This window comes from Chenopodium quinoa, unplaced genomic scaffold, assembly GCF_001683475.1.
Source record: "Chenopodium quinoa cultivar QQ74 unplaced genomic scaffold, ASM168347v1, whole genome shotgun sequence".
In the NCBI taxonomy this organism is placed as follows: Eukaryota; Viridiplantae; Streptophyta; class Magnoliopsida; order Caryophyllales; family Amaranthaceae; genus Chenopodium; species Chenopodium quinoa.
Window position 1 is genome coordinate 2,291,428 of NW_018745003.1, and position 25,429 is coordinate 2,316,856.

Here is a 25,429-nt window from a genome sequence, read left to right on the forward strand (position 1 = left end):
TATTATGTAATATTTGCTGAGGGTATTGATTTTATATTCTCGCTCTTTCTCAAATGTTAGGGCATGATCTGAAAATGAACTGGCACAAAAAGTCTTAAATTCGCACTATAGTAATATTAAACCCTAGATCTGAAAATCAAAACATCAATTTGAGAAAAGAAAATATTAGAGCATAGAAATCTTAGTTAATTGTATCATTAAAGGGCATATGAATGTACAAAGTTTAGGTTAGTAAATTTAAAATAATCTGGCCTACTGTTTAGGGATGAGGAGAAAATAGCTATGTTTTATTGTTCTTTTTTATTTCTAGAAACAACAATTTATAATACTCTTTGAAAGGCTAAGCTATATACGTAACCACAATGTCAGCCTAAAATACCAAATGAAATCGTAACCCTAGCTAAAACATAAAGCATCAATAATTATAAAAAACACGGTCATATTCTCTAAGCTCATAACAAGTTAATTTGTATCTAAAAAATATACTTGTATAAAATCAAAAGACAAAAACCATTTTCACATCTTGTCTTAAAAATATAAATAGATAATCACAAAAAAAAAAAAAAAAAAAAGGAGAATATATAAAGAGAGTTCATAGCATGGTCCTGAGCATCTGGCAAAATAAACCATGAATATACAAATGGAGCAGATTCAAGCTTATCTAGCATTTTTCTCATTCCCAAAGAAATATACTGTACAATAATAAAAGAGATATTTTTCTCATGAAAAGGGTTTTTTGATTTTAATTCTTTGATTTTAAAATAGGAGCGTAGAGATAAAAGCTGAGCAAAGAAATATACATTTTGCAAAAATCAGTATATTCAGCTCATAATAACAAATATAAAAACTATGTCAAATAACCAATAAAATAAAAGGTAAAAATGATGGTAACAAAAAGGAAAAGATAAATTGAAAAATGAGAGAAAAAGGCAACAGAGGCAGAGGAAGGAGAATCATCTTTTGAATTAGTGATTTTTTAAAATTCGGACAGTTAAAGAGGAGTGGAAGAACGTCCAAAGGTTCTAAAAATCCCTACAAAGGCTTCAGCAACCACATGACCCCCCTTTGATTCTCTTCACTCCTTACACACTTGTACGTACGTTGTATAGAAACACAAACATACGTGTAAAATAGTTATTCACTATCTCCAAAATTAACAGTTCCGTAGAAATTTAAACTCACCAGAACGTGACAACTACATCTGGACAGAGGATAGTACGAAATCTATGTTTAGACTTTAGAGCGTGTATCACAAATTCGAGCCTTTTGCCTTTGCTCTCTTTACAAGAAGTTACCATGCTGCTCCTCCTCCTCCTCCTCCACTTTAAATTTTTATCTCTCTTCTACTTTTCCTTTTCCTCTCTTTCTCTCACTCTCACCCCAAAATTCCACTTTATTCTCCCTCGAACACAACTCTAAAAGCAGTTGATCCTCCTTGTGTTCATAAACAACATCCTATCCCTTTTTCCCTCTCTCATAACCTAAAAAGGAGAAGGCCACCTTGCTTCCCTCTTTTGCTATTCACCCTCAATTCTATAAGAGCACCAACATTTGAGACCAAAAAAGTTTATTGCACAAAAATATATACATATATATCACCAAGCAACAAATAAAACCATCTTATCATATAAACTAAACATTTTGTTATAATCATAAGTGAAATGATGGCATCTCCATCAGAACTAAGCCTTGACTGTAAACCTCAAAGCTACTCTATGCTACTCAAATCATTCGGCGCTGGTGGTGATCACAATAACCCAACAGACCAAGCCACCAACAAGCTAGAAGAATACCTTAATCGCCTCGAGGAAGAGCGCCACAAGATTGATGCTTTCAAGCGTGAGCTTCCCCTCTGCATGCAGCTTCTCACCAATGGTACTATATTAGCCTTACTTTGCATATTCATGTCCCTAGTGTTCTTCCTTTTTTCTCATTCTTTTGCATGTTTTTCAACACTGCATTTTATGTACCCACCAATGAATTATTCAATGAACATAATTGAAAGTCTAACTGGCTAATACAAGAGGGGGGGTGAATTGTATTTGAGGTGAAATCTAAAAACTTTTTGCGGAATTTAACTAAATGAAATAGTGACGAGAGAAGATATAGGCTTTTCTAAATTTCCACTAAGTAATCAAACTCTTTACAAGTGAAGATTCAAACCCGTTAACAAGTTCCACAAATTAGGAACTTGTTCCCAACTCTCACAGAAGACTTCAGCAACGAAGCTTCCTTGACCTCACTTTACAAACTCACAATCCCAACCCCTAAGTACTTGAATACAATCTGTGATTACAAATACCTATTGCACTCAAGAATATATGAAGGAAAATAACTCTCTTTATGTTATTAGATGGCTACTGGAATTTTTATGCTCAAGAGTTGTGTTTTACTGAGATAGTTTGCATGAGTATTTATAGAGAAGGCTTAGTCATTAACCTCCACCATAATCACGTCCACATGTCAACAACCCACTAACAACTTGTGGAGTTATCTTGACAGATTGTGATCATGAAGAGGTTTCCTAGCCTTATCTAATTAAACCACTATCCTAACAACTTGATAACCATTAGCCGTATAAAAGATTTTCTCACAGAAAAACCACTTGCTAACTTTATCAAATATTTATTTAAAAGATTATCAAAAGTTTGTTTAAAAAGATTTTATTTGAAAAGATAAATTTATTATTTATTAAAACAACTAGATAATTATCTTCGATAAATTTATTATTTATTAAAACTTTTACAAATTATCTTTTCTTTAAGAAATTATCTTTTAAAACTAACTTTTATTCCAGTAGTCTTTAACATAAGTCATTGAGTTCCTTTCCGACTTTATATTATTGAGTGCTCACAATTAAAACTAGAACGTGAGATTTGCACGAGGCTTTTTAAAGAATGCTACTCCGCATCCAAGTTCCTACTCCGGAACGAACTTTGCTTGAATCCTTTATTCACCAAAGACTCAAAACATTCATTAGTCGAGTTTGTCAATTTGTCCATCAAAACCAAAAGGCTCAACAAATTCCCCCTTTTTGATGATGACAAACATTGACAAACTTAGGTAAATAAAATCATCCAGGCATGCAACAGAAATTTAAAGTAAGACATGAAAACAAAAAAAAATTAAAGAACTTAGAAAAATATTAAAAAGTATTTTTTTTTTTTTTTTTTTTTTTTTTATTATTATTATTTTTTTTTAAAAAAACTGAGCAAAAGAAAAATTAACAAAGACTTTAAAAACTGAACTTAGCAAAAGTTTGTACCTTCGATGTGTATTTTTGAAGTTGATATACATGCACTCATCTAATTCAATGTTGATAAAATAAAATCGTAAGTTAAGAAGTTGATATACATGCTTCTTATCTTACGTAGCAAATAAGATCTTTTTGTATTTTTGAATTCTATGAGGAATAGAAAAATTCATCATGAAAAAATAAGGAAGGAAAAAGATAAGAATAAAAAATAAGATAGAAATAAAAGATAAGAAAGAAAATAACAAGAAGAAAAATAAAAAAAAACGAAAAAGATAAATGAGAGCAGATTGATTGTAAATTATGATGATAATTTACGTGATCATGATACAGAGAGTAAAGAATGATGAAAAAGGAACTTGAAACAACATGGCTCAATACTTTTAACATATTAAAAGTATGTATAAGTGACTTTTCAATACTTCACAAATCTTTCCCCTGGGTAATTTCAGCTGTGTTATTCACACAAGATTGAGCGTAGCATTGTTAGTTACATCCGATTTTACCTTAGGGGTTCCAAACAAAAATCACTTGAGCCGTAGCATCCCCAATTCCACACGCATCTTTTCAAACTTGTCTCTGCTTAAAGGCTTAGTTAAAATGTCAGCAATTTGAAATTCAGTAGAAATAAAATCTAGCTTAATTAAGCCCTTTTCAACATTATCTTTCAAAAAGTGATGCCTTATATGTATATGCTTAACTTTAGAGTGTTGTACTGGATCTTTAGAAATGCAAATGGCACTTGTGTTATCACAATGAATAGGAACGCACTCTAAAATAATGCCATAGTCACGCAACTGTTGTTTTATCCATAGCAATTGAGAGCAACATGCAGCAGCAGCCACATATTCTGCTTCGGCAGTGGATAGAGCAACAGTGTTTTGTTTCTTGGAACTCCAAGAAACCATGCAAGAGCCTAAGAATTGGACTATACCTGATGTGCTTTTACGATTGACCAAATCTCCTGCATAGTCAGCATCAGCATATCCTTTTAGGTCAAACGAGTCACTTTTTGGATAAAACAGACACAAGTCTTCCGTCCCTTTCAAGTATCGTAGAATTCTTTTGACGGCTGTTAGATGCGATTCCTTTGGATCCGATTGAAATCTAGCACAAAGACCTACACTAAACGAAATGTCAGGTCTGCTGGCAGTTAAATATAACAAGGAACCAATCATACCTCTGTATTTTGTTTGATCCACACGAGTTCCCTTGGGGTCTTGGTCCAACCTTGTGGTTGTTCCCATGGGAGTGTGGTTTATCTTTGTGCTTTCCATACCGTATTTTTTTAATAACTCCTTCACATATTTCTGCTGATGGATCATTATTCCTTCGTTAGTTTGCTTAATTTGGAGCCCAAGGAAGAAGTTGAGTTCCCCCATCATGCTCATCTCAAACTCACTTCCTGCTGATTGTAGCCTTTAACAACTAATCTTGCCTTGTTCCTTACAATTGTGCCATGTTCATCTAGCTTATTCCTGTATACCCATTTGAGACCAATAACCTTTTGATTTGTTGGTTTGGGTTCAAGGTGCCACACTTTGTTTCTTTCGAATTCATTTAATTCCTCTTGCATGGCAACAATCCAATCAACATCTTCCAAGGCTTCTTTGTGATTTCGAGGTTCCAGTGTTGATAAGAAGGCGTTGAATGCACAGAAGTTTCTCAGTTGGGATCTCGTCTGAGTTCCCTTGCTTAGGTCACTTATAATTTTATCCAGGGGGTGTGACCTTTGATGTTTCCATGGCTTTGGTTGGAATGATTGAGCTGGTATAAAAGTGTTATTTTGAGTTGCTCTTTCTTCCATTTCTTCATGGTGTTCTGCTTCTGCATTTGCTTCGCCTTCTGTATTTTCTGTTTCTTCTGTATTTTGATCAGAGGCTTCAGTATTATTTGGAACTTCAGTAGGTTCCTTATTAGTATTTTCAGTAATTCGAACATGCTGCTTTCTGGGAATTAATTCTTCATCTTGGTCTGTTGAACGAGTGAGACCAATTTCAAAATCTCCATCTTCATATTCCTGTATACAACCATAATTATTAGTTTCATCAAAAATCACATGTATACTTTCTTCTACACACATAGTCCTCTTATTGTAAACTCTATAAGCTTTACTATTAGATGCATATCCTAAAAAGACTGCTTCATCACTCCTTTCATCAAATTTTCCAAGATTTCTTTTATCATTATTGTGAACAAAACATTTGCATCCAAAAGCTCTTAAATGAGCAATATTAGGTTTTCTCCCTTTTAACAGTTCATAAGGTGTCTTGTCCAACATTGGTCTGAGCATGGCTCGGTTGACGATATAGCATGCTGTGTTGACGGCTTCTGCCCAAAAATTTCTTGGAAGCCCACTTGCTATTAGCATTGTTCTTGCCATGTCTTCCAATGTTCGGTTCTTCCTCTCAACCACACCATTTTGTTGTGGTGTTCTTGGCGCTGAGAAATTGTGACTTATTCCCTGTTCTCTGCAAAATTCATCAAACTTGGAATTTTCGAATTCCGTACCATGGTCAGTTCTCATATGAATAAGTTGATTACCTATTGATTTTTGTGTCTTTTTCAAGAAAGTCATAAACATATCAAAAGTTTCATCTTTACTATGTAAGAATATGACCCATGTAAATCTAGAATAATCATCCACAAGAACTAAGACATATCTTTTTCCACTTCTACTTTGAATTCTAACGGGGCCACACAAATCCATATGAATGAGTTCCAATGGTTTTGTGGTGCTTACCATTTTCTTTGATTTAAATGATGATCGAACATGCTTTCCTTTGATGCAGGCTTCACAAATTTTGTCATTTAGGAATTTGATAGAAGGTAATCCGATTACCAAGTCCTTTGACCTTAATTTGTCAAGCAATGAAAGACTAGCATGTCCAAAACGTTTATGCCATAGAAGTGGATCATCCTCAATAACACTTAAACAAGATAGATTGTATTTTGGAACTTTGTTAAGGTCCACGGTATATGTGTTCCCTTTACGAGTTCCTTCCAAAACGATTTTACCAGTGTTATTGTTGATGATTTTGCATTTTTCAGAAGAAAAGCTTACAAAGTTTCCTTTATCACAAAACTGAGAAATACTGAGTAGATTATGCTTCAAACCCTCGACTAAAAATACATTGTCAATTGCATGGGAACTTGACCTTCCTACTTTGCCAACAGCAACAATGTTGCCTTTCTTATTGTCTCCAAAGGTCACTGTTCCCCCTGTATAGGCCGTCAGTGAGAGAAATCTGGATTCATCTCCTGTCATGTGCTTAGAACAACCGCTATCGAGGTACCACTGGTTGTTCCCCCTCACTTCGACCTGCAAAAGAAATTAAGAGTTAGTAGTAGGAACCCTTTCATTCATGGGTTCCTGTGTTGACACATTTAAATCAGATTTCTTCTGCCAAACATAATTCACATTCTTATTGTACAGATTTGCTTTCTTAGTACATTCTTCACTGCGATGTTCCTTTTTACCACAGAAAGAACAAACGGTCTCACTAGGTAAGTTCACATATTTCTTTTTCTTTCCAGTGGACTTCTTCTTATGAACATAGCCTAGACCTTCTGTTCTTTTTGTCTGAGCTTCCTTTACCCACTTGGGAACACCCGTGCTTGCTGTATTTTTACTTTTTCTTGCAATTTCTAGGTCCTTTTCTAGTTTCTCATTTTTATCATTGGTTTCCTTTATCTCTTTCTTAACATGCTCTAGTTCATTATTAAACATGATTAAAGGAACTTCAGTAGACCTGCAAGAATCAATGTTAGTACACAACATTTTATATTGAGTCAATTCAATATTCAGCATGATATTCTCACTCTTGACTCTTTCAAGGGATTCTTTTAGCATAATATTTTTATCTAACAATTCAAAGAATCTGCCTTGAACATCATTTCTTAAGCTATTCAGATACTTAACATGATCTCTACAAATTCCAGTTGCCTTTTCGGCTTGCCTTAGTTTTGCACATAATTCTTTATATTCATCTAAGGTTTCTAACAATAAAGAGATTAATTTATCCTTTGAGAGAGATTTCAAATAATTAGGTTGAATGACTACCTCATCATCATGCTTTGCCATTAGACAGAGATTGGCTACTTCATCGTCTGTGTGTTCCTGTTCCTCTTCTTCGGAACTTGATTCTCCCCACGTGGAAATCATTGCTTTCCTGAAATTTGTTTTAGAAAAGTTAGGCTTGGAATTTCTGCTTTGATCAGCTTCTTTTCCCTTGCCTTTCTCAGATTCCCATAATGGACACTCTTTGATGAAGTGGTTGGTGCTTCCACATTTGTGACAAGAAGACTTGGCTTTGGGTTCCTGATTTCTTTTACTGTATCCTTTCTTCTTGTCTAAAAACTTGTTGTTACGGTAGAATTTTTTCAGCCTTCTCACCAACATTGCAGCTTCTTCTTCATCGATGTCAGACTTCTCTTCGGATTCTTCATTAGCTCTTAATGCTAGCCCTTGACTTTTGACAGTCTCCTGAGTCCGATTGTTCGACTGGATCTCGTGAGTAATGAGGGAACCCGCAAGATGTTCCAGATTGAACTTGGTGAAGTCTTTTGATTCCTGCACCGCTGCAACCTTTGCTCTCCATCTGTCATTGTCTGGAAGACTTCTTAAGACTTTTCTGACCTGCTCATCTATAGGAATTATCTTGCCAAGACACGTTAGTTCGTTAGTAATACCTTTAAATCGAGTAAACATGTCTTTAATGGATTCTTTGTTTCCCATTTCAAAGCGCTCATACTGAGACAAAAGAATGTCTATTTTGGAACGTTTAACATCTGACGTTCCTTCATGTGTAACTTCCAGAAGATCCCAAATTTCCTTTGCGGACTTGCACCCTTTGACACGAGTATGTTCATCGGGTCCAAGTCCCCAAATTAAAAACTTTTTGGCAGTAGCATTCATTTCAAGTTTTTCAAGATCAGTTTTTTCATACTCATCCATAGGTTTAGGGATTACCTCATTATTAGCATTCGTTTTCGTAATTTCGTAATCTCCTACTTGTATAATTCGCCATACCTGATAATTCTCTGCTTGGATAAAGATTTCCATCTTATCCTTCCAATAAGGATAAAATTTGCCGTTGAAGTATGGAGGCCTTTGAATGGATGTACTCCCGAATTCCTTTTCCTCTGTGTAAGCCATTTTCCAGGAACTTACTCAACAGGGTTGCCTGCGTGTTCTGAGTTCCTGCTCTGATACCAACTGAAAGTCTAACTGGCTAATACAAGAGGGGGGGTGAATTGTATTTGAGGTGAAATCTAAAAACTTTTTGCGGAATTTAACTAAATGAAATAGTGACGAGAGAAGATATAGGCTTTTCTAAATTTCCACTAAGTAATCAAACTCTTTACAAGTGAAGATTCAAACCCGTTAACAAGTTCCACAAATTAGGAACTTGTTCCCAACTCTCACAGAAGACTTCAGCAACGAAGCTTCCTTGACCTCACTTTACAAACTCACAATCCCAACCCCTAAGTACTTGAATACAATCTGTGATTACAAATACCTATTGCACTCAAGAATATATGAAGGAAAATAACTCTCTTTATGTTATTAGATGGCTACTGGAATTTTTATGCTCAAGAGTTGTGTTTTACTGAGATAGTTTGCATGAGTATTTATAGAGAAGGCTTAGTCATTAACCTCCACCATAATCACGTCCACATGTCAACAACCCACTAACAACTTGTGGAGTTATCTTGACAGATTGTGATCATGAAGAGGTTTCCTAGCCTTATCTAATTAAACCACTATCCTAACAACTTGATAACCATTAGCCGTATAAAAGATTTTCTCACAGAAAAACCACTTGCTAACTTTATCAAATATTTATTTAAAAGATTATCAAAAGTTTGTTTAAAAAGATTTTATTTGAAAAGATAAATTTATTATTTATTAAAACAACTAGATAATTATCTTCGATAATTATCTTTATTAAAACTTTTACAAATTATCTTTTCTTTAAGAAATTATCTTTTAAAACTAACTTTTATTCCAGTAGTCTTTAACATAAGTCATTGAGTTCCTTTCCGACTTTATATTATTGAGTGCTCACAATTAAAACTAGAACGTGAGATTTGCACGAGGCTTTTTAAAGAATGCTACTCCGCATCTAAGTTCCTACTCCGGAACGAACTTTGCTTGAATCCTTTATTCACCAAAGACTCAAAACATTCATTAGTCGAGTTTGTCAATTTGTCCATCAAAACCAAAAGGCTCAACAATAATCAAATCAGTATGTTATTTAAACCAAGCAATATAATACTTTTGATGAATACAGTTTTACTCTTTGTGGATTTATTGTGAAATACTTTTGATCTTTTTTTCCTCTAATTCACAAATAAAGATGAGGATAATAAGGCTTTTTTTTTGCATGCAACTTTTATTTTAGGCTTTTAGTTTTCACTCAAAATCTACAAACAAATTCCAAACAAAGATAACACTAGAAAGTAACATAATCAGACAAAGTAATAAATTGAATCAGACAGTAAAATAAAAATAAAAACCAAGATTTGCTTCTTTCTAGGGTTGATTTTTTATTTATTTTTTTCGTACAAAAAAGTCTCATAATTTATAACTTTATTTTACTCATCAGCCATGGAAGCATCAAGGCAGCAGTTACAATCTTTCAGAGTAAATAATCAAGGTGCAAGGCCGGTTCTTGAAGAATTTATGCCACTCAAACATTCCAACTTAGAAGGGTCTGACCAAAAGACAGCAAACATTTCTGACAAGGCCAATTGGATGGTATCTGCACAGCTATGGAGCCCTGCAGGTGACGCGAACAAGCAACAGTCCTCGACGACATTGCCTAAATCTGAAGCTGATACTGGCTTCAGTGTCAGCAGTCCTAAACTAGCATTAGACACCAAACAGAGAAATGGAGGAGCTTTTCTTCCATTCGCAAAAGAACGAAACTCGGTTCCTAACAATTCAAACATAAGGCCACTACCAGATTTGGCCCTAGCATCAAGTGACAGAGAGGTAGATGACAAGAGTGAAAATGGATTGAGTGGATCAAGGAGTGATAATTCTAGCAAAGGAGGAAATGCAATAGTTGGCATGGCCTCCACAGATAGTCAAGCACCTATCGCGACAACCACCACCACTACCACAACCCAGACAAACAGGAAAGCAAGGCGGTGTTGGTCACCAGACTTGCACCGACGATTTGTCAATGCCCTTCAGATGCTTGGTGGTTCACAAGGTAATTATTATTATCTTTTCAACATTATTATGACATAATTATATGGTATTTCATTCATTCCTTTTTATGATAATTTGATCATCATCACATACAAACAACCTAGAATGCAGGTTGTGTAGAAGTGCTTTTAAATATGTCTAAAACTGATCATGTCACTATCATTAGCTTTTAAAAACAAGGATAATTAACTGACTATTGGTTGCTTATCTTTGTAAACAGTAGCTACCCCTAAACAAATTAGGGAGCTAATGAAGGTTGATGGCTTAACCAATGATGAAGTGAAAAGTCACCTCCAGGTAACAATCTTTCTCTGAACATGCAATCATGACATACACATTGATAATGTACTATATAGTGCAGAGCATATACTAATTGTCTCTACTCTTTTGGTCTTTAACTTTTCTTTATGTTTTTTACAGTTTGTGGTAACTTTTTTTGTATTTTTTTTTTTTTTTTACCAACATGCAGAAATATAGACTTCACACCAGGAGACCTAGCCCAAGTCCTCAAGCAGTAGGAGGCCAAGCACCACAGCTGGTTGTCTTAGGAGGAATATGGGTCCCACCCGAATACGCCACCGCGGCTGCTGCTGCACATGGTGGTGCACCCACCATTTACAGTGCTCACCCAAGTACTCAAGTCTCATCACACTATTGCTCACCTACAGTCCCACCAGACTATTATCCACAACCAGTAGCACCCCCACAAGCACTGCACCATCCAGCCCTACAACACCACCACCATCACCAGCTTCATGTGTACAAGACTACCTCTCACACACAGACTCATAGCTCCCCGGAATCTGATGCTCAACGAGCCGGTGACCGGTCCGAGAGCATCGAAGATGGGAAGTCAGATTGCAGTAGCTGGAAAGGCGAAAGCGGGGAGAATGGAGGAGAAGGAAGGAAGCTGGCAGCATTAAGAGATGATGGTGAGGAGAGTAATGGAAGCCAGATTACATTAAAATTCTAGTTAATTACTGTTTGTAGGGTTAGAATTAGGGTTTTCTAAGTTTTGTTCTAATTCTTGTGTGAATTAATATGTGTAGAGAGGGAGCATAAAGAGAAAGTGAGTGTTCATTTTATTAACTTACATATTGTTCTTAGATTTCCTATTCAGTAATCACTATCTTGTGATAAAATTCATGTATAGAGTTACATGAAGCCAATAACTTTTGGTTGTATTGACAGTTTTGCCCTTGAATATATGTTAACTACTGTAAAAAGGACAAGGTAAACTGACCCCAAGTTCGTAAGAACAGTAAATACTCAATCCCAGAAATTAGGAGAATGATGAATATGTAAGGGAAAAAAAAAAAGGGTTATAGGAGGAATTTCATGCTTTTAAGGCTAGAAAGTATAAACTCATATGGTAAAAAAGTTGGGTCATGCAGCATGTAGTTGTGACTTTTTCCGGATCCCATGTTGTGTCATCCTAGCCTAACCTTGTATTGTGTCGACTGTTGACAAATACATGGCTTGAGCCCGTATGGGGCCGAACCAAGACCAAGTTAGGTCATGTAATGCCTTGGACAGGGCTGGCCAATGCGAACCATAGCCCTACATCCCTGCTCCCTAATATAAAAATTTTAACTTAAAAGAACTCAGGCTCATGCAAGAACAAAGATTCAAAAATCATACAAATAAAGAAAGAACATTATCCAGGAGATAAGATGAAAAAAGAAATGCTAAAGAGGAAAAAAAGGGGGAAAAGGAAAAGTAAAAGTCTAAAGAGAAAGGAAAGAGGGAAGCATAATTTTTTTTGCCAAAGATAACAACCTAACATAATACACTAGTTAATGTATACTCATGTTAATCATACATGAGCTCTACTTTCTATGAATACAAAAACTGCACATTCCAACTAAACTCCATGTAACAATTTTGGATCATTTCCTAAAACTTAATGGCACCTGAAGAGATGTTATATACTTTCTCCGTTTCTTTTTAGTTGACACGTTTCTTTAGTCACGTTTGTCAATGCATAAATTCAATCATTAATATCTTTAATTACCGATAATCAAAAATTATAAAAAGTTGATAATTTGAAAATATACATTGTGACGAATTTAACAAGATTGCACTTGCACTATATTTTTCTTCACATATAAATCACAAAACATGATCAAAGGGAGGTGTGTAAATAGTTCTAAAGTCAAAATGTGTCAACTGATAAAAAACGGAGGTAGTATATACAACTAAAGAAATTACAATCTTATGGTTCTATGTGCTAGCCATTTTCATTAAATATACAGAGTAAGGTACTAATAAAGCTCCTGCTTCTCTATACCACAAGGATACTAGACAAACCACCCAAAAGCCATCAATAGCTTGCCAGAGAGTAGGACACGCTAGGGGTTATAACAAGCCCTCTTACTTGCAAGCTACTTGAGCTCAATTTAGAGAATCCTGAGTTGAGCATAGCTATGCTTAACTTATACAACTCATAAACAGGCTTGAAATTTATAATACTATTTTATCAATAGTTACAGAAATCAAATTGTAATTTGAGTACTAACAAATTGAACATTACTAATGAGGATCTTAACAAAATATAGCTAAACTGCCAAAGCTTAACTATAAAAACATTGCAGAATTCTTTAGAAGTATATAAATTTTGTAACAATTTTCACACTCGAACTAATTTTTTAGATAGGCCGAGCTTGAAAATAAGGGCTCAAAACAAAATTAAGACTCGGCTAATTTGAGTGAAAGTGCAATGATCCAAATCGATGAACTCCAGCTTCAGCTTGTTATCATCCCAAACATGCCCAAATTAGGCAAAGAGCATTCCTTGCTAACCATAATATTCACAGGATAGGCAGGAAAGTAAATAATACACAATGGCACCCTCCCGTTGTTTCTGAATTCTGACCATTCATATATATTGCAGCGCATAAAAATTTCTCTGTTGGTATACAAGTAATTAGATAAAATAGCACCAAAAATGGCGAAGAAGATTACAAGTTATAACAAATGGGAAACAAAGTGTGAGTAAATTACTGTCCCAAAGAAAGGTAAGCAAGAACTCTTTGCCAAATATATCTACCAAGTGAGAACATTTTAAAACATTTTGCATTATCAAATCCTGATAATTGATTATGTACAGCTTATGCTGTCTCGATTACATGAATGGATAGGAAAGCCAGGTAATTGGTGTTAGACACACATATGTGGCTATGCATCCAAAAATCACACTCAACTATTCCATGAAAATTTTAAAGTGTTTAGTCTAAAACGAAGTGTCATATGTACATACCCAATTACACATTTGACACGGCTCTGCTCACTAATACATTCTTGAAACTTGATACAGCACTGTGTACATAACCATTGACTTGCTTGGTGAAAGAACTATTTATTGAAAATGCCAGTGGGATCTGCATTCTTTAGAATCCAGGGGTGCTCCAATATCTTCTGAAGAGAGAGCCTCTTTGATGTGTCTTTTACCAGAAGCTGCAAGATGTCAAAATTACATGCTCAGAAACTCCAAAAAAGATTTAAGAGGTCCATTGATTTCCAAGGAAAATTCTGTGAAGCAAATTCTTACTCGGGTAATAAGATCCTTGGCTTCAGACGAAACTTGGGGTGTATCCGGAAAGTTCAAATCAACCTTCATAATCCTACAAAGGGAAAAGACTTGTTAAGTAGCAGGCTGCCAGGCTCTCAACCTATATACTCTTTTTTTAGAAGAAAAAAGAAAACATTTATGCATTTTTCTTACCTCCGGAAAGTATCGCGTTGGCTCTCAGCCTCAAATGGAGGTACCCCATACAAGAATTCATAACAAAGCACACCCAAAGTCCAGTTGTCAACTGCATAATCATGGGCCTTGTTTTCCACCATTTCAGGTGCCAGATAGTCAAGAGTTCCACACATGGTGTGCCTCTTGTTTCTTGATTGTACAGACCAACCAAAATCTGCAATCTTCAGACGACCCTAAAATGAAATAGAATTCAACACTATTCATCTTCATCCAAGAAACCCATCACTTAGCTAATAACCAAGCTAAATATAGCAAAAAACTATGTACAGATGTTTGTAAGTTGTAACAGATTGCAGCGATTGATTAATGAAGGCAGTCTGTACTCTCTATGCCTTTTTTTGTAACACCCTCATAGAAATGGGCTACAGATTAAAGCAATGAAAACTGATTATTGAGACTGAGAAATGTGTGTTCAGATAATTCTACCAGATCAATGACTCACAATATACACCAACCCAATCACAAGGAAAAACATACATGTATTAGTACATCAAACAATAAAGTACTCTAAATTGCATACATTAGTAAAATAGTATAGTCCACTCCCAATAAAACCAAATAGAAAGCACAGCTAGCTAGTAACTCAGAAGTCATAAAAATACCTCATGATCAAGCAACAAATTCTCGGGTTTGATGTCCCTGTGGATGACATTCTTGTCATGACAATAGGCCAATGCTTCCGTTAGACTCGCAATGTACTGTCTCAATAAAAAAAAATCACAATAAATCCCCCATAAATAAAAAAGAAGCAACCTAAGCTCAGCCAAACTGAAAATTAAAATTCTATTAATGCGAAAAATAAAAGAAATTCCAAATATCATCATCGTACTTTTTCACTCACCAAATCAGAACTAATACTGAACTTCCATGTCATTGAAGCTTAATCCAGTATCGAAAACCCTCATTCGCAATCAAACTATTTAATTTCTCTAAATTTATGATTCCATCAACATACATTAGCCAATCTCAAAATTAGAACACTAAATGAGCAACTAAATCATCATTTCGACAGCAAAAAAACTCGAAATTCCTCATAAACTCAACAGAATTAAACATCAACATTCTCACACAATTCAGAAAAAACTAAACAGAATATCGAAATTATACCGTGGCGGCTTGCTCCTCAGGAAGATGACCTGATCTCTGAAGTTCCTTATAAAGTTCACCCCTAAAAGCATACTCAAGGATCAAAAAAATCCTTTCTTCATCATGAAACCATCCATAAAGCCTTAGAACATTCGGGTGGCGTAAACTCATTTGAATCTCCATCTCTCTCCTCAATTGGTGATGTAGTCTATACTTCTCAATTTGCTCCTTAAATATCACCTTCAACGCCACTATATACTTACTCTGCTCCATCGAAATCGAAAACAAATTCAGTACAATTGAATAATTGAATTAAGAAACAATTACTACTGCAAAAATTGGGGGGAAAACCTTGACTTCGCGAGCAAGGTAGACCCTTCCGAATTTTCCCTTCCCCAAGGGTTTTCCGATCTCAAAATCGGCAATTGACCAATTTCGCTTGATGCTAGGGTTTTGCGGTTGCTGCTGCTTCGTAGAATTTGGAATTGGTTTGGGTTTATTCGGACGTTTTAGGGGTTTTTGCGGAGGTTTAGGGATTTGGGGCGCCATTGATAATGCTTCAGTAAGGAGAGAGAACGAAGGAGCAGTGAGAAGTTGGAGAAAGGGGGAAAGGAGGGAAAGTGCTGTGGATTGCAATTTGAATTCGTGAGAGTCGATGATGATTTGAATTTGTGAGGGGTACTATTGGAACTTGGAAGGCTCCAATAACTTTTTTTTGACGAGATTGAAAATTCCAACTGACATGAGACTACAGTTAACATCGAAATAGAGTTTTTTAACTCTTTTAATCATACTAACACATGATCTAAACCAGGGTTTGGGAGTACAACATTAGTTGAATGATAACTAATATAGTGATATTGTGAAATAAGCTTTATCTTAATTTAGTAAAGAGTAATCCTTTTGTTCTACTAAATACGAGTAATTTTCTTAATGTAAATAGATTTACAGAGTACTATGTGATCATATAATAAGTAAAGTAATGTAAGTTGGTACATGTAATCATATGATAAATAAAGTAATGTAAGTTGGTAAGTGTGATCATATGATAAATAAAGTAATGTAAGTTGGTACATATGATCATATGATAAATAAAGTAATGTAAGTTGGTACATATGATCATATGATAAATAAAGTAATGTAAGCTGGTATATGTGAATATTTCTAAAACAAAAGTGAAAAGGATTTCTTGTAACAAAGTGGGTACATTGAGTGAGCTTCTAGATTTTACACACAATGATACCTTAAACAATGAAAATTTACAGAAATGTTATACCAATACTTTGTATGTTTTTAATAGGTAGTATAATGAAAGATAGTCATAGTATTTGACCTTTATACCTCAAAAATGACCTCAAGCTAATGTGTCAAATTGATTTAAACACAAGGTGATATAACACTAATGGAGTAATGGTACATCTTTTTAATTTTTCAAAAAACATTTCTCAGCTTATCTCGACAAATTACGAGGCAGGACGGCTAAGATCTCAATTTGTGGTATTTTGTGGCATTACTCATGGGATAGCCCATGTCTTCTATCACAGAGTTGATGATTTCGGCACCGTATGAGAGTGTACAAATAGCATCCCAGAATTCATCACTTGTGTGCTTGTTTATGGTCTCAAATTGACAAATATCTTGACAGTAGAGGTGACTGTAGATAATTTCCCATTATAATTTAAGCGTTCAATAAAACAGCGCAACATAGAGAGCAGGAAGTTGCTATATACAGGTTTCAAAATCCAGCACAATGACAATGCCAATAATTTACAGGTTCCATTGCCTGGAGAGCTGCTCTCTACAAGGCTGCCTGAATTTCAAGATCGATAGGTACAAAAAGAAAGAAAAGTTTCTACTGTATATACATAACAAGAAACATACAGCAAAAGAGCTGTTGTTTTACAAGGTAAAAAGACATTTAGAGAGGCTTCTCAAAGTTTGCTGTTTGTGAGGTTGACATCCTTCGCTCCAAGATCACCAGCAGCACCAGCATCAATTTCCATGCTCACTGAATCTACAAGTTTCTGCACATAGCAAAGGACATATATATAGTAAGAGCATTATTGCATGGATCCTGGAAAAGTCTAGTCTATAAGAACAACTCGTCTCCTAAAAGGCTGTTCATTGCTACGTGATCAAACATTAAACCACAGTAAATTATTTTTCTTGCATCCAAACATCATACACTCCATATAGAGCTTCCCCTACGATCAGAGCAATGCTGAATCCAGGTCACAGGATGTCAGAATGTCCTCATGTCTTTTAGATTGCAGGTTCCCAAACCCCTAGTAGCTACTCCATAACAAAAACCATTATGAAACAAAAGGTCATCACTTAATTGTGATTCACACAGAAGACCAGGAAAAATTTATCCACTCACAATGTTTCAAGTTCATACAAAATCCACAAGTATCTCCATAACTCTGTTCCCTATACTGTTCCCTATACACAGAGTACTGAGATTGAGAACACGAGTGACAGAATTTGACAAATATGCTTTGATTTGTTGCATGAGGAGGGAGGTGCAGCTCATTTGGATAAAGGAGAGAACCCCAGAATGTTATGCTACATGACTCAAAACTAAATAAAAATTCAAGCAAAAACAGAAATTATTCAGAGTATACTTCCTCATGAAGTAAGCACATGCTACACAACTCTCTATTAGTCAGATTATTAGGTATGCTTTAGTACAAAAAGGTATGAAAATGTGTCTTAGTAGTAATATGGTGAAAAGACTAGGAAAATTGACCTGGAGTTTCTCTTCGGAACTTTTCAGTTTTTCTCCGCACTCCTTTACTTCCTGGAAACCTTTATGTAACTGCAAGTAATCCATGACACAATGAGTAAACCAATTGACTTCAAATGCCCAATTTAATACTCAATAATGTGCTATTTATCCAGGCAAATACCTTAGTCAACCGCATTTGACGCACTGAGGATTGTTTTTTTGCAGAGGTCAACAAATCTTCCAATTTCTGTTATCACCATCAAGTTCCAGGTTAATACATCAAATATTAACTATCTGATTATGCTAAGCAACAGAAAGAGAGAATTTTAACACCTGGGATCTTTTCTCCAAATCAGCAATGAGTTGTTTCTTCTCTTCTAAACTCTGCTCCATGTCAGATTTCTGATAAAAGTTATAGATTACTCTCTTGTTGGTTTTGACATTAGTATTCATTGAAAACATGTAAGAAACGGCATGATTCAGTCTACCAGTAATTAATTAGCAACGCAAAAGGATCCAAGATGATAGTCAGAATGCACTTCGGAATTGTGAGGCTAAATAGCAATATATAATATAGGGATAACTATATACTGCCATACTGGTAATAAGTCTAACTAAGAGTAGAAAGATGAACAAGAGCTCAAATTAAAAATAAAAAAAATAATAAAAAAAACTGCAGGAAGCAGTCCATGTGACTTTTTAGACTAAATATCAGCCCCATGCATTTTCAAAATACAAACATCAGCTGGGTACATATCAAGGGCCATGAGGGTGTCATTAGCTTTTCCCCAAGGTTTTGAACTTTTGATCATTATTAATTAGAGTTTTATTAGAATAAAAAACCAAACTGTTATTAAAGCATCAAAATTTTCTCTCTTTCTTCCTATTTTTTATTTCTTTTTTTTTTTTTTTTTTGGCTCATTGGTGGTACAGAATTACTTAGCACGGCTGTCAAGACCATAAATCATATAAACATTGGAACTCAATTGAGCAAAATATAAAGGTTGTTCATGGCCACTCTAGTACAGTGGAAAGTACTCAAATATGGAGTCTAATAAATTATATATATAGACTAGAAGATGATTTAACACACAGTGGACACTGGACAGTCACTAGCACACAATTTTGGACTCAGAAAGGTCCAAAATATGCTGACAACTAGTCCAACAAGCTCTTGATGAGTTTTGTAATGTACACAGTTATTAACCTTTATCAAAAAAAGTAAAGTAATTAGCCATTAGCAGAAATGATTATCTGAATATACAAGAAGTGTGGTCAGCAGAAGGTTAACTTAAAGCAGATCCGCAGGTTAGAGAAAAGCTGAAGCTCTTTTGATACTAATTCTCCGTCTATATGTTTAACCTTATTTGGGCGATAATGATCTTGTTTCTCAAATACCCTCCAACCCCAATTAAACGTAAATGACTTAATGACCTACAAGTATATAATGCCATATGATACTCCACACTCCACCACCCCCCCCCCCCTCCCCTCCCAGGGAGTGGAAACAAATAGGAGACATTATGGGAATTCCCACAATTTTATCACTTTGCTTTCTTCACAGGCCAAGCACTGAACAAGGAAGAATTTGAGACCTTTAGCAGTCAGCTTATACCTTCTAACACTGCTAGTGCTAAATGCCTCAAATGCAAATAAGAGTGATAAGTAGTCCTAATCCTAAGCACTAGCAACATGAAAATTTAAAGGTGTTATGTTGTATTGAAAATGTCACAAGAGTCTAGTCTGAACACAGACCTCCTTCTGAAGTTCTTCTCGTCTTTTAATCAACATATCCAGCTGCTCTTCCATCTAATAATAGAGAAGAGAGAAGCACAATGTTGATACGATGACATCTTCTAGCCAAAATTAATGAATTGTATTCATGAATAGTCTACCCTTAAGAAATAAGCTCACCTGGTACTGATAATCACTTGATTCTGATGACAAATCTCTACTATGTCGGTCATGACTACTGGAGCTGTTTAGCAGGGGAGAAAAAAAAATGTAAAGAACAGAGAGATGTTGTCAACTAAGGCTTTTTTATTCTTTCACAACATCTGGGATGCTTAAAGGACTGCAACATATAGAGCACAGCATATAAACATCACAAACAAATTTAACCACATACTAAGGCCCTGTTTGTTTGAGTATAGGTAAGTCACTATGGATTATAAAATCACCCAAACTTTACTTGATGTTAGGTCGATGAATTTCAGGAAACCCTGGGATATGAGCAATGTATAAATAAAAAGGCTAAAACGCATAAAGGTGATAAGGATCCTTAAGAGCCTTTTAGCAGTATGGTGCAATTAACGGAAAATCAAAACATGCAACTCAGTGTGCCTTAGAGCAACTCAGCATTCCTTGGATGCGACTCAATGAAATGGCCTTGCCTAGGACTCTAGAAGCACCTTTTCTATACACTAGAAATGGGTTTCTCACAACCATGAGGAAAGGAGGGTTTGCCCCAAACCCCTACTCTAGAATCAAGAGCAGTAACTACTTTTGCGGTTTTGCCGCAGTGCTGATACAACTTCTGCTCTGAGCAAGGTAAGGGAACCCAAGAATAAAGAGAGAAACAAAAAGGAGCAGCCTCTACACTAACACATGCACCAACACAACTGAAATCCCACCATTACCCTGTTCCTTCCCCTACAGTCCCTGCTCTTCCAGCCCTGATGCAATTACCACTTACTCAACAGCACAATCATTATGTTCAATCCCATAACATGATGTTCATTTGGCATTAAAGTGTTTCTTTGGACACCAATGTCCCAAATCTAGAACTTAAGTGGGAGAATCAACCATAAAACTTTCCACAGTACCAACTTATAGTAGATCGTAAACGAGAAAGAAAGGATATAGTGAAGCAAAAGGAAGAGGGGAAGAGCAACGTGTACGTTGTAGCTTTCTAAATAAACTAACATCTACAGAATGCATCCAGAAAATAAAAAAACAAAAACAAAAAAAGATAAATAAATTGTAGTACAGAGTATAGCATACAGATTACACTTAATGATGAACAACAACATATTGGTCCAAAAAGTGAGGTACAAGGTATGAAAGCATCTATCATATCAGATATAGGTGACAAGGGGCAGCAAATACTGCATATCTGTTAATGTGGAAGGAGAAAGGGAGAGAAATGAGAAACTTAAAGGTATATGAGAAATAACTATAATGTGTTCTCACTTAATATTCTTTTTATAAGATTTGCCTAATTATTTTTAAACATTTTCTCGCTCATTTAATTTGAACTACATACATGCTATTTTGTTTCTTGTATTTTATGTCATGATTATAGATAATATATGTTCTTTAATCATACGGGTTTTTTTTTTTTTTTTTTTTTTTTTATAGTATGTAATTTTCAGGAGTCAGGTGCATGATAAGAATGTTTGCGCTAGCAATCATCCATTATAAGCCAATGTTCAAAAAAGAAGGTATGGTCGTGATCACAATAGCCGTCACAATGTAGCAAAAACACCAGTCACAAACCAGGTCACCGTCATTGTGGTGTCAAATTGGTTTAAAAGTCCTTTAAGGTAATTTTGAGCTTGGACCCAAAAAAATTCATCAGTACAAGATTTTTATTAGTCTCAATATTGTACTTGTTTTCAAATGGCTTTACTTGAAATGTAAGAAAAGACCTGAAACAAACTTTTAGCACTGATAATGTAGCAGCAGCAGAGAGGTAGCAAAGTATATAATCTTTTACCTGTTCTTTCTCTTTGTATGTAGGGCTCTGCTCTTGTCAACCCTTTTATCGTGATCAGTGACTACTCGATCAAGCTCCCTATCTTGAGTAGAATTCAAATCCTTATCATTTTCCAATTTTCGATCACAATTTCTGCTATGTACCCGTCCCCGATCCCGTTCCCAATCTATCAAATCCCTGCTTTGACCTCGACCTCTTCCTTGGAAATAATCTCTAGACTGATCACGATCACGAAAATTATCATGCCTTCTTTCCCTTTCTCCATCATGCTCTAGGGAATTATCATGTTGCCTATCCTTATTAAAGTTATTCTCCCTTTCTCTACCTCTGCCCCTGTCATAATCCAAGACACTTTCCCTCTGATCACGTCGTAAGCTATCATGACCAAAGTTGGATCTTGAACCAGCACCTCTTGCCCTTACTCCATTAACCCGTACAACTCGACCACCAATAGTCTGAAGGAATGAGATTAATTAAAAGGAAATTAAAAGCAAAGAGTGAATACGGAAAACTGCTCCTTGAATTTTACTCAATTAAAATATGATTAATATAAAGAAAGGACACATACATGCCCATCCATCTCATCAATGGCCTCAATCGCCGATCGAGGATTTTTGAAAGTAACAAAGCCATAACATTTTCCTCCAACACCTCGATCATTGATTATCTATTTGTCAAAAGTCAAAACATGCAAAAAATTAATAATCATAAAAAATAAAGAGAAAAAAAAAAAAAAAAAGAGGGTATTCTAAAGATGATGCATTGATGCCCAGAAAAAAGCCAAGCATGTGGAGAGGCTATAAACCGTGAAGACTATGGTCACATAAAAACCTTAGTAAGCTTCGTTTTTAGATAATAAAAAAAAATCAAGTGACATTGACACACTTTATCCTCTCAATATTGATGATAGAGAATTTCAAGTTCCTCCTTAATCCTTCCTAGAATTCAAGGGAAGCCCATTCTTTTTCCCAGGCACTTGAAGAACTTAATCCCATGCAAAGTAAAAGAGGCAGAATTATATGGCTTATAGGGGAAGCAAAGGAACAAATACTTAATATATGTTCCCACAGGCAGTGATTAGCCAATTAGTTCCTTGAGAGTGAGTATGAAACCCAAGCATATCAGTTGATTTGGTAATATGTATGGCAATTGAAAGGTAGTAAATTGAATATATATGAAACATCCTAAATATAAAAATTTAGATTATCACTTAAACCCACACCCACATCATTCCTTGGTAATAAATCCTTTTTAATAACCCCAAAATGTTAAGCAAGGCTCCCTTCAAGGGTTACACGTAAGTTATCTTATCCATAGATGACTAACAAACTATATCAAATTTCCCAAGCAAAAAAAACTATGCTATTTCAATTATCCATTATATTTTAAGTTGGTAACTATAAGGAAAGTGTTTCGATGTCCAACTTTAAGGAAATTTGCTGATAGTGTTGTAAGACACTAAGATATTTATATCTGTCAAACACTCATACTCCATGTAATGGAAAGATGATAACATAAGCAAATGATAATTTACCAAAATCATTTGGTTGAGACCGTGGTAATCTTCATTCAAATATGGCCGTTTCCAATTACCTTAAAATGTTACTTTTAAACTGTTACGATGAGCAAAATTATACTAGCTTTGTTTAACATTTAACTTTTCAGCATTTCTCATCAATCACTATGACATAATCAAGGGTTACCACACCTAAATCAAAAAGTAGACTGCAAACTGCCTCTCTATACATCGACCAAGTACCGAGCATGGACAAAATTCTCATAACACAAACTTAAATTAACATGATTCTCTAGACAATACTGCCCATTTCCAAGCATAAACTCATACCACACTAGCTTATTCATCCCGTTTTCACCTACCATATGGCCCGCTTTCCCTTTTTTGGTTTTTTATCTTTACCTGGAACAAGAACAGCTAATTTCACAAAATGCTGATTCTTCAAACAAAATCAAATATGCTCCAATCCAAAAATTGCAACATTCTCAGACTCTCAGTCACAAAAATTTGGCAATCAAACAATATAATTTGATTCCACGATTTCACAAATAAACTTTCTCAATACCACACTAGCAATTAATCCAATTTCTCCAACCGTTCAAAATCACTGACTTCATTACACTATTTACGCACCGAATATTCATTTCATTCTAAAAACAAGATCATAAAATCTCCAAAATTACAACTCTCAACAAATTTCGCGAATTCAACAAATACAACAAATTCAAGGATTCGCATAACATTTTATACAAAAAGTTAAAAAAAAAAAATAAAATAAAAAAAAAAAAAAAAAAATTGAGGTAACAATGCTGTAAAATGAACCCTAGAAAAAAAAAATTGATTGAAAAGAGGAGAGAGAAAAACCTTAACAGCGATAATGGAGCCGTACAAATCAAATGCACGACGAAGTTGGGATTCCGAGCAATCGTACGGAAGTCCTCCGACGTAAACGGATTTGTTATCGTCTATTGTCATTTTTTGAGAACTTCTGCTAATTTGGCTCCATCAAAATCAGATTGTGTTTCATTCAAAAAAAATTAACAAATTTGGGGAGGGGGAAAATTGGGCTGAATGCTTTATTAAAGAAATTGTTGGGTTGGGCCTTATTTTGAAGGTTTGTTATGTAAAGGACTTGAGAAACTATGTTGTTCAAGTATCAAGTGTATGTCGAACGGATTCAAATCTTCTGTCTCGCAATTTGTGTAAAACTTGTGTGTTGATGTGTTGGGGTTATTCTTAAAAATTAAACTTGTGAGTGAACCAAAAAAACGTGAGTGTTATACACTAGTATAAATTAATTGATCTTGGCCCAAGGTTGAACGAAGCTGATTTGTATATAAAAGGAAGGTTATGAGATGGTTATTCAAGCTCGGTAGGTGCTCAGAATTGAACTTCTATATTGTTATGGTCAATCTATGTTAAACAGCTTGGTTACACCGATCGCACGAAATGGAACTTGAAATTTTCACATGTGGAACAAATTAATATACTCGGCGCACTATTTCAAAATCGGAGAAGTATGAGTTTTGATAACCTATTTTCATGAATAGGTTGGGTTATGTTAGGAATGATATAACTCATTTCTTGGGAGGGAGGAGATCTGAATTTATAAATTTCTTGCTTGTTATTGTGGATACAGATATAAACTCAATTTAACATGCTATGTGCCGCCAAAATTATTACCATTCTCTTATGTCCCCATTCATAGCTTGAAAGTAAAGATAGCTTAAGAAAGCCTCTTCCATAAGACTGCAATATGTCTTTCTTAGTACTGTATCTTCCAATGTCTAACCTAATTTATAAATAAGACACTCGACAATTTGCTTGGATTGGTTACTCTGATTGCTTGGATGTTTGTTTTGTTTAACCGAGTTTGTTTTTGTTTGTCATCATCAAAAAGGGGGAATATTGTTGAATTGACTACCTTAATATTTTGATGATTGACTTACGTAAAACAAACTCTGACTAATGATGTTTATGAGTCTTGGTTGAACAGAAAGATTCAGGTACACAAATACATGTTCCGGAGTAGGAACAACAGAGTTTGGAAGACTTGGTGATGAATGCAAGCTTTCAAGATGTCCTCACAACTCTATATACTTAGTTACTCAGTGTACGAGCTTAAGAAACAAAAGTGTTG

The 25,429-nt window shown here is 35.1% G+C and overlaps 3 protein-coding genes across 6 annotated transcripts; 1 reads left to right on the forward strand and 2 right to left on the reverse strand.

Moving 5' to 3' along the window:
• The first annotated feature begins 795 nt into the window (after nucleotides 1-795).
• LOC110707860 (myb family transcription factor EFM-like) lies at nucleotides 796-11,659 on the forward strand. 2 transcript variants are annotated; one of them, XM_021885923.1, is made up of 4 exons: nucleotides 796-1,875; nucleotides 9,865-10,476; nucleotides 10,699-10,772; nucleotides 10,945-11,659. In XM_021885923.1, exons 1-4 carry the CDS (start codon nucleotides 1,662-1,664, stop codon nucleotides 11,446-11,448), a joined length of 1,404 nt encoding a protein of 467 aa, XP_021741615.1. In that variant the 5' UTR covers nucleotides 796-1,661; the 3' UTR covers nucleotides 11,449-11,659. The 2 variants fall into 2 exon arrangements, with proteins under 2 accessions (XP_021741615.1, XP_021741613.1); XM_021885921.1 differs by having other exon boundaries at nucleotides 798-1,875; nucleotides 10,696-10,772.
• A 1,395-nt stretch (nucleotides 11,660-13,054) lies between these two features.
• On the reverse strand, nucleotides 13,055-16,051 carry LOC110707861 (serine/threonine-protein kinase Aurora-3-like). 3 transcript variants are annotated; one of them, XR_002508599.1, is made up of 7 exons: nucleotides 15,679-16,048; nucleotides 15,349-15,591; nucleotides 14,844-14,939; nucleotides 14,200-14,414; nucleotides 14,026-14,098; nucleotides 13,735-13,931; nucleotides 13,055-13,383 (listed from the first exon to the last, which is right to left on the reverse strand). XR_002508599.1 is itself a non-coding variant. In XM_021885925.1 (6 exons), the coding sequence occupies exons 1-6, from the start codon at nucleotides 15,874-15,876 to the stop codon at nucleotides 13,830-13,832; spliced, it is 915 nt and encodes a 304-aa protein (XP_021741617.1). In that variant the 5' UTR covers nucleotides 15,877-16,051; the 3' UTR covers nucleotides 13,518-13,829. The 3 variants fall into 3 exon arrangements, 2 of the variants coding, with proteins under 2 accessions (XP_021741617.1, XP_021741616.1); XM_021885925.1 differs by lacking the exon at nucleotides 13,055-13,383 and having other exon boundaries at nucleotides 13,518-13,931; nucleotides 14,200-14,402; nucleotides 15,679-16,051; XM_021885924.1 differs by lacking the exon at nucleotides 13,055-13,383 and having other exon boundaries at nucleotides 13,518-13,931.
• A 927-nt stretch (nucleotides 16,052-16,978) lies between these two features.
• On the reverse strand, nucleotides 16,979-24,879 carry LOC110707862 (zinc finger CCCH domain-containing protein 25-like). The gene is made up of 9 exons (XM_021885926.1): nucleotides 24,154-24,879; nucleotides 22,342-22,440; nucleotides 21,774-22,228; nucleotides 19,970-20,033; nucleotides 19,811-19,864; nucleotides 18,389-18,457; nucleotides 18,237-18,302; nucleotides 18,077-18,145; nucleotides 16,979-17,351 (listed from the first exon to the last, which is right to left on the reverse strand). Exons 1-9 carry the CDS (start codon nucleotides 24,262-24,264, stop codon nucleotides 17,259-17,261), a joined length of 1,080 nt encoding a protein of 359 aa, XP_021741618.1. The 5' UTR covers nucleotides 24,265-24,879; the 3' UTR covers nucleotides 16,979-17,258.
• Between the last annotated feature and the right edge of the window lie 550 nt (nucleotides 24,880-25,429).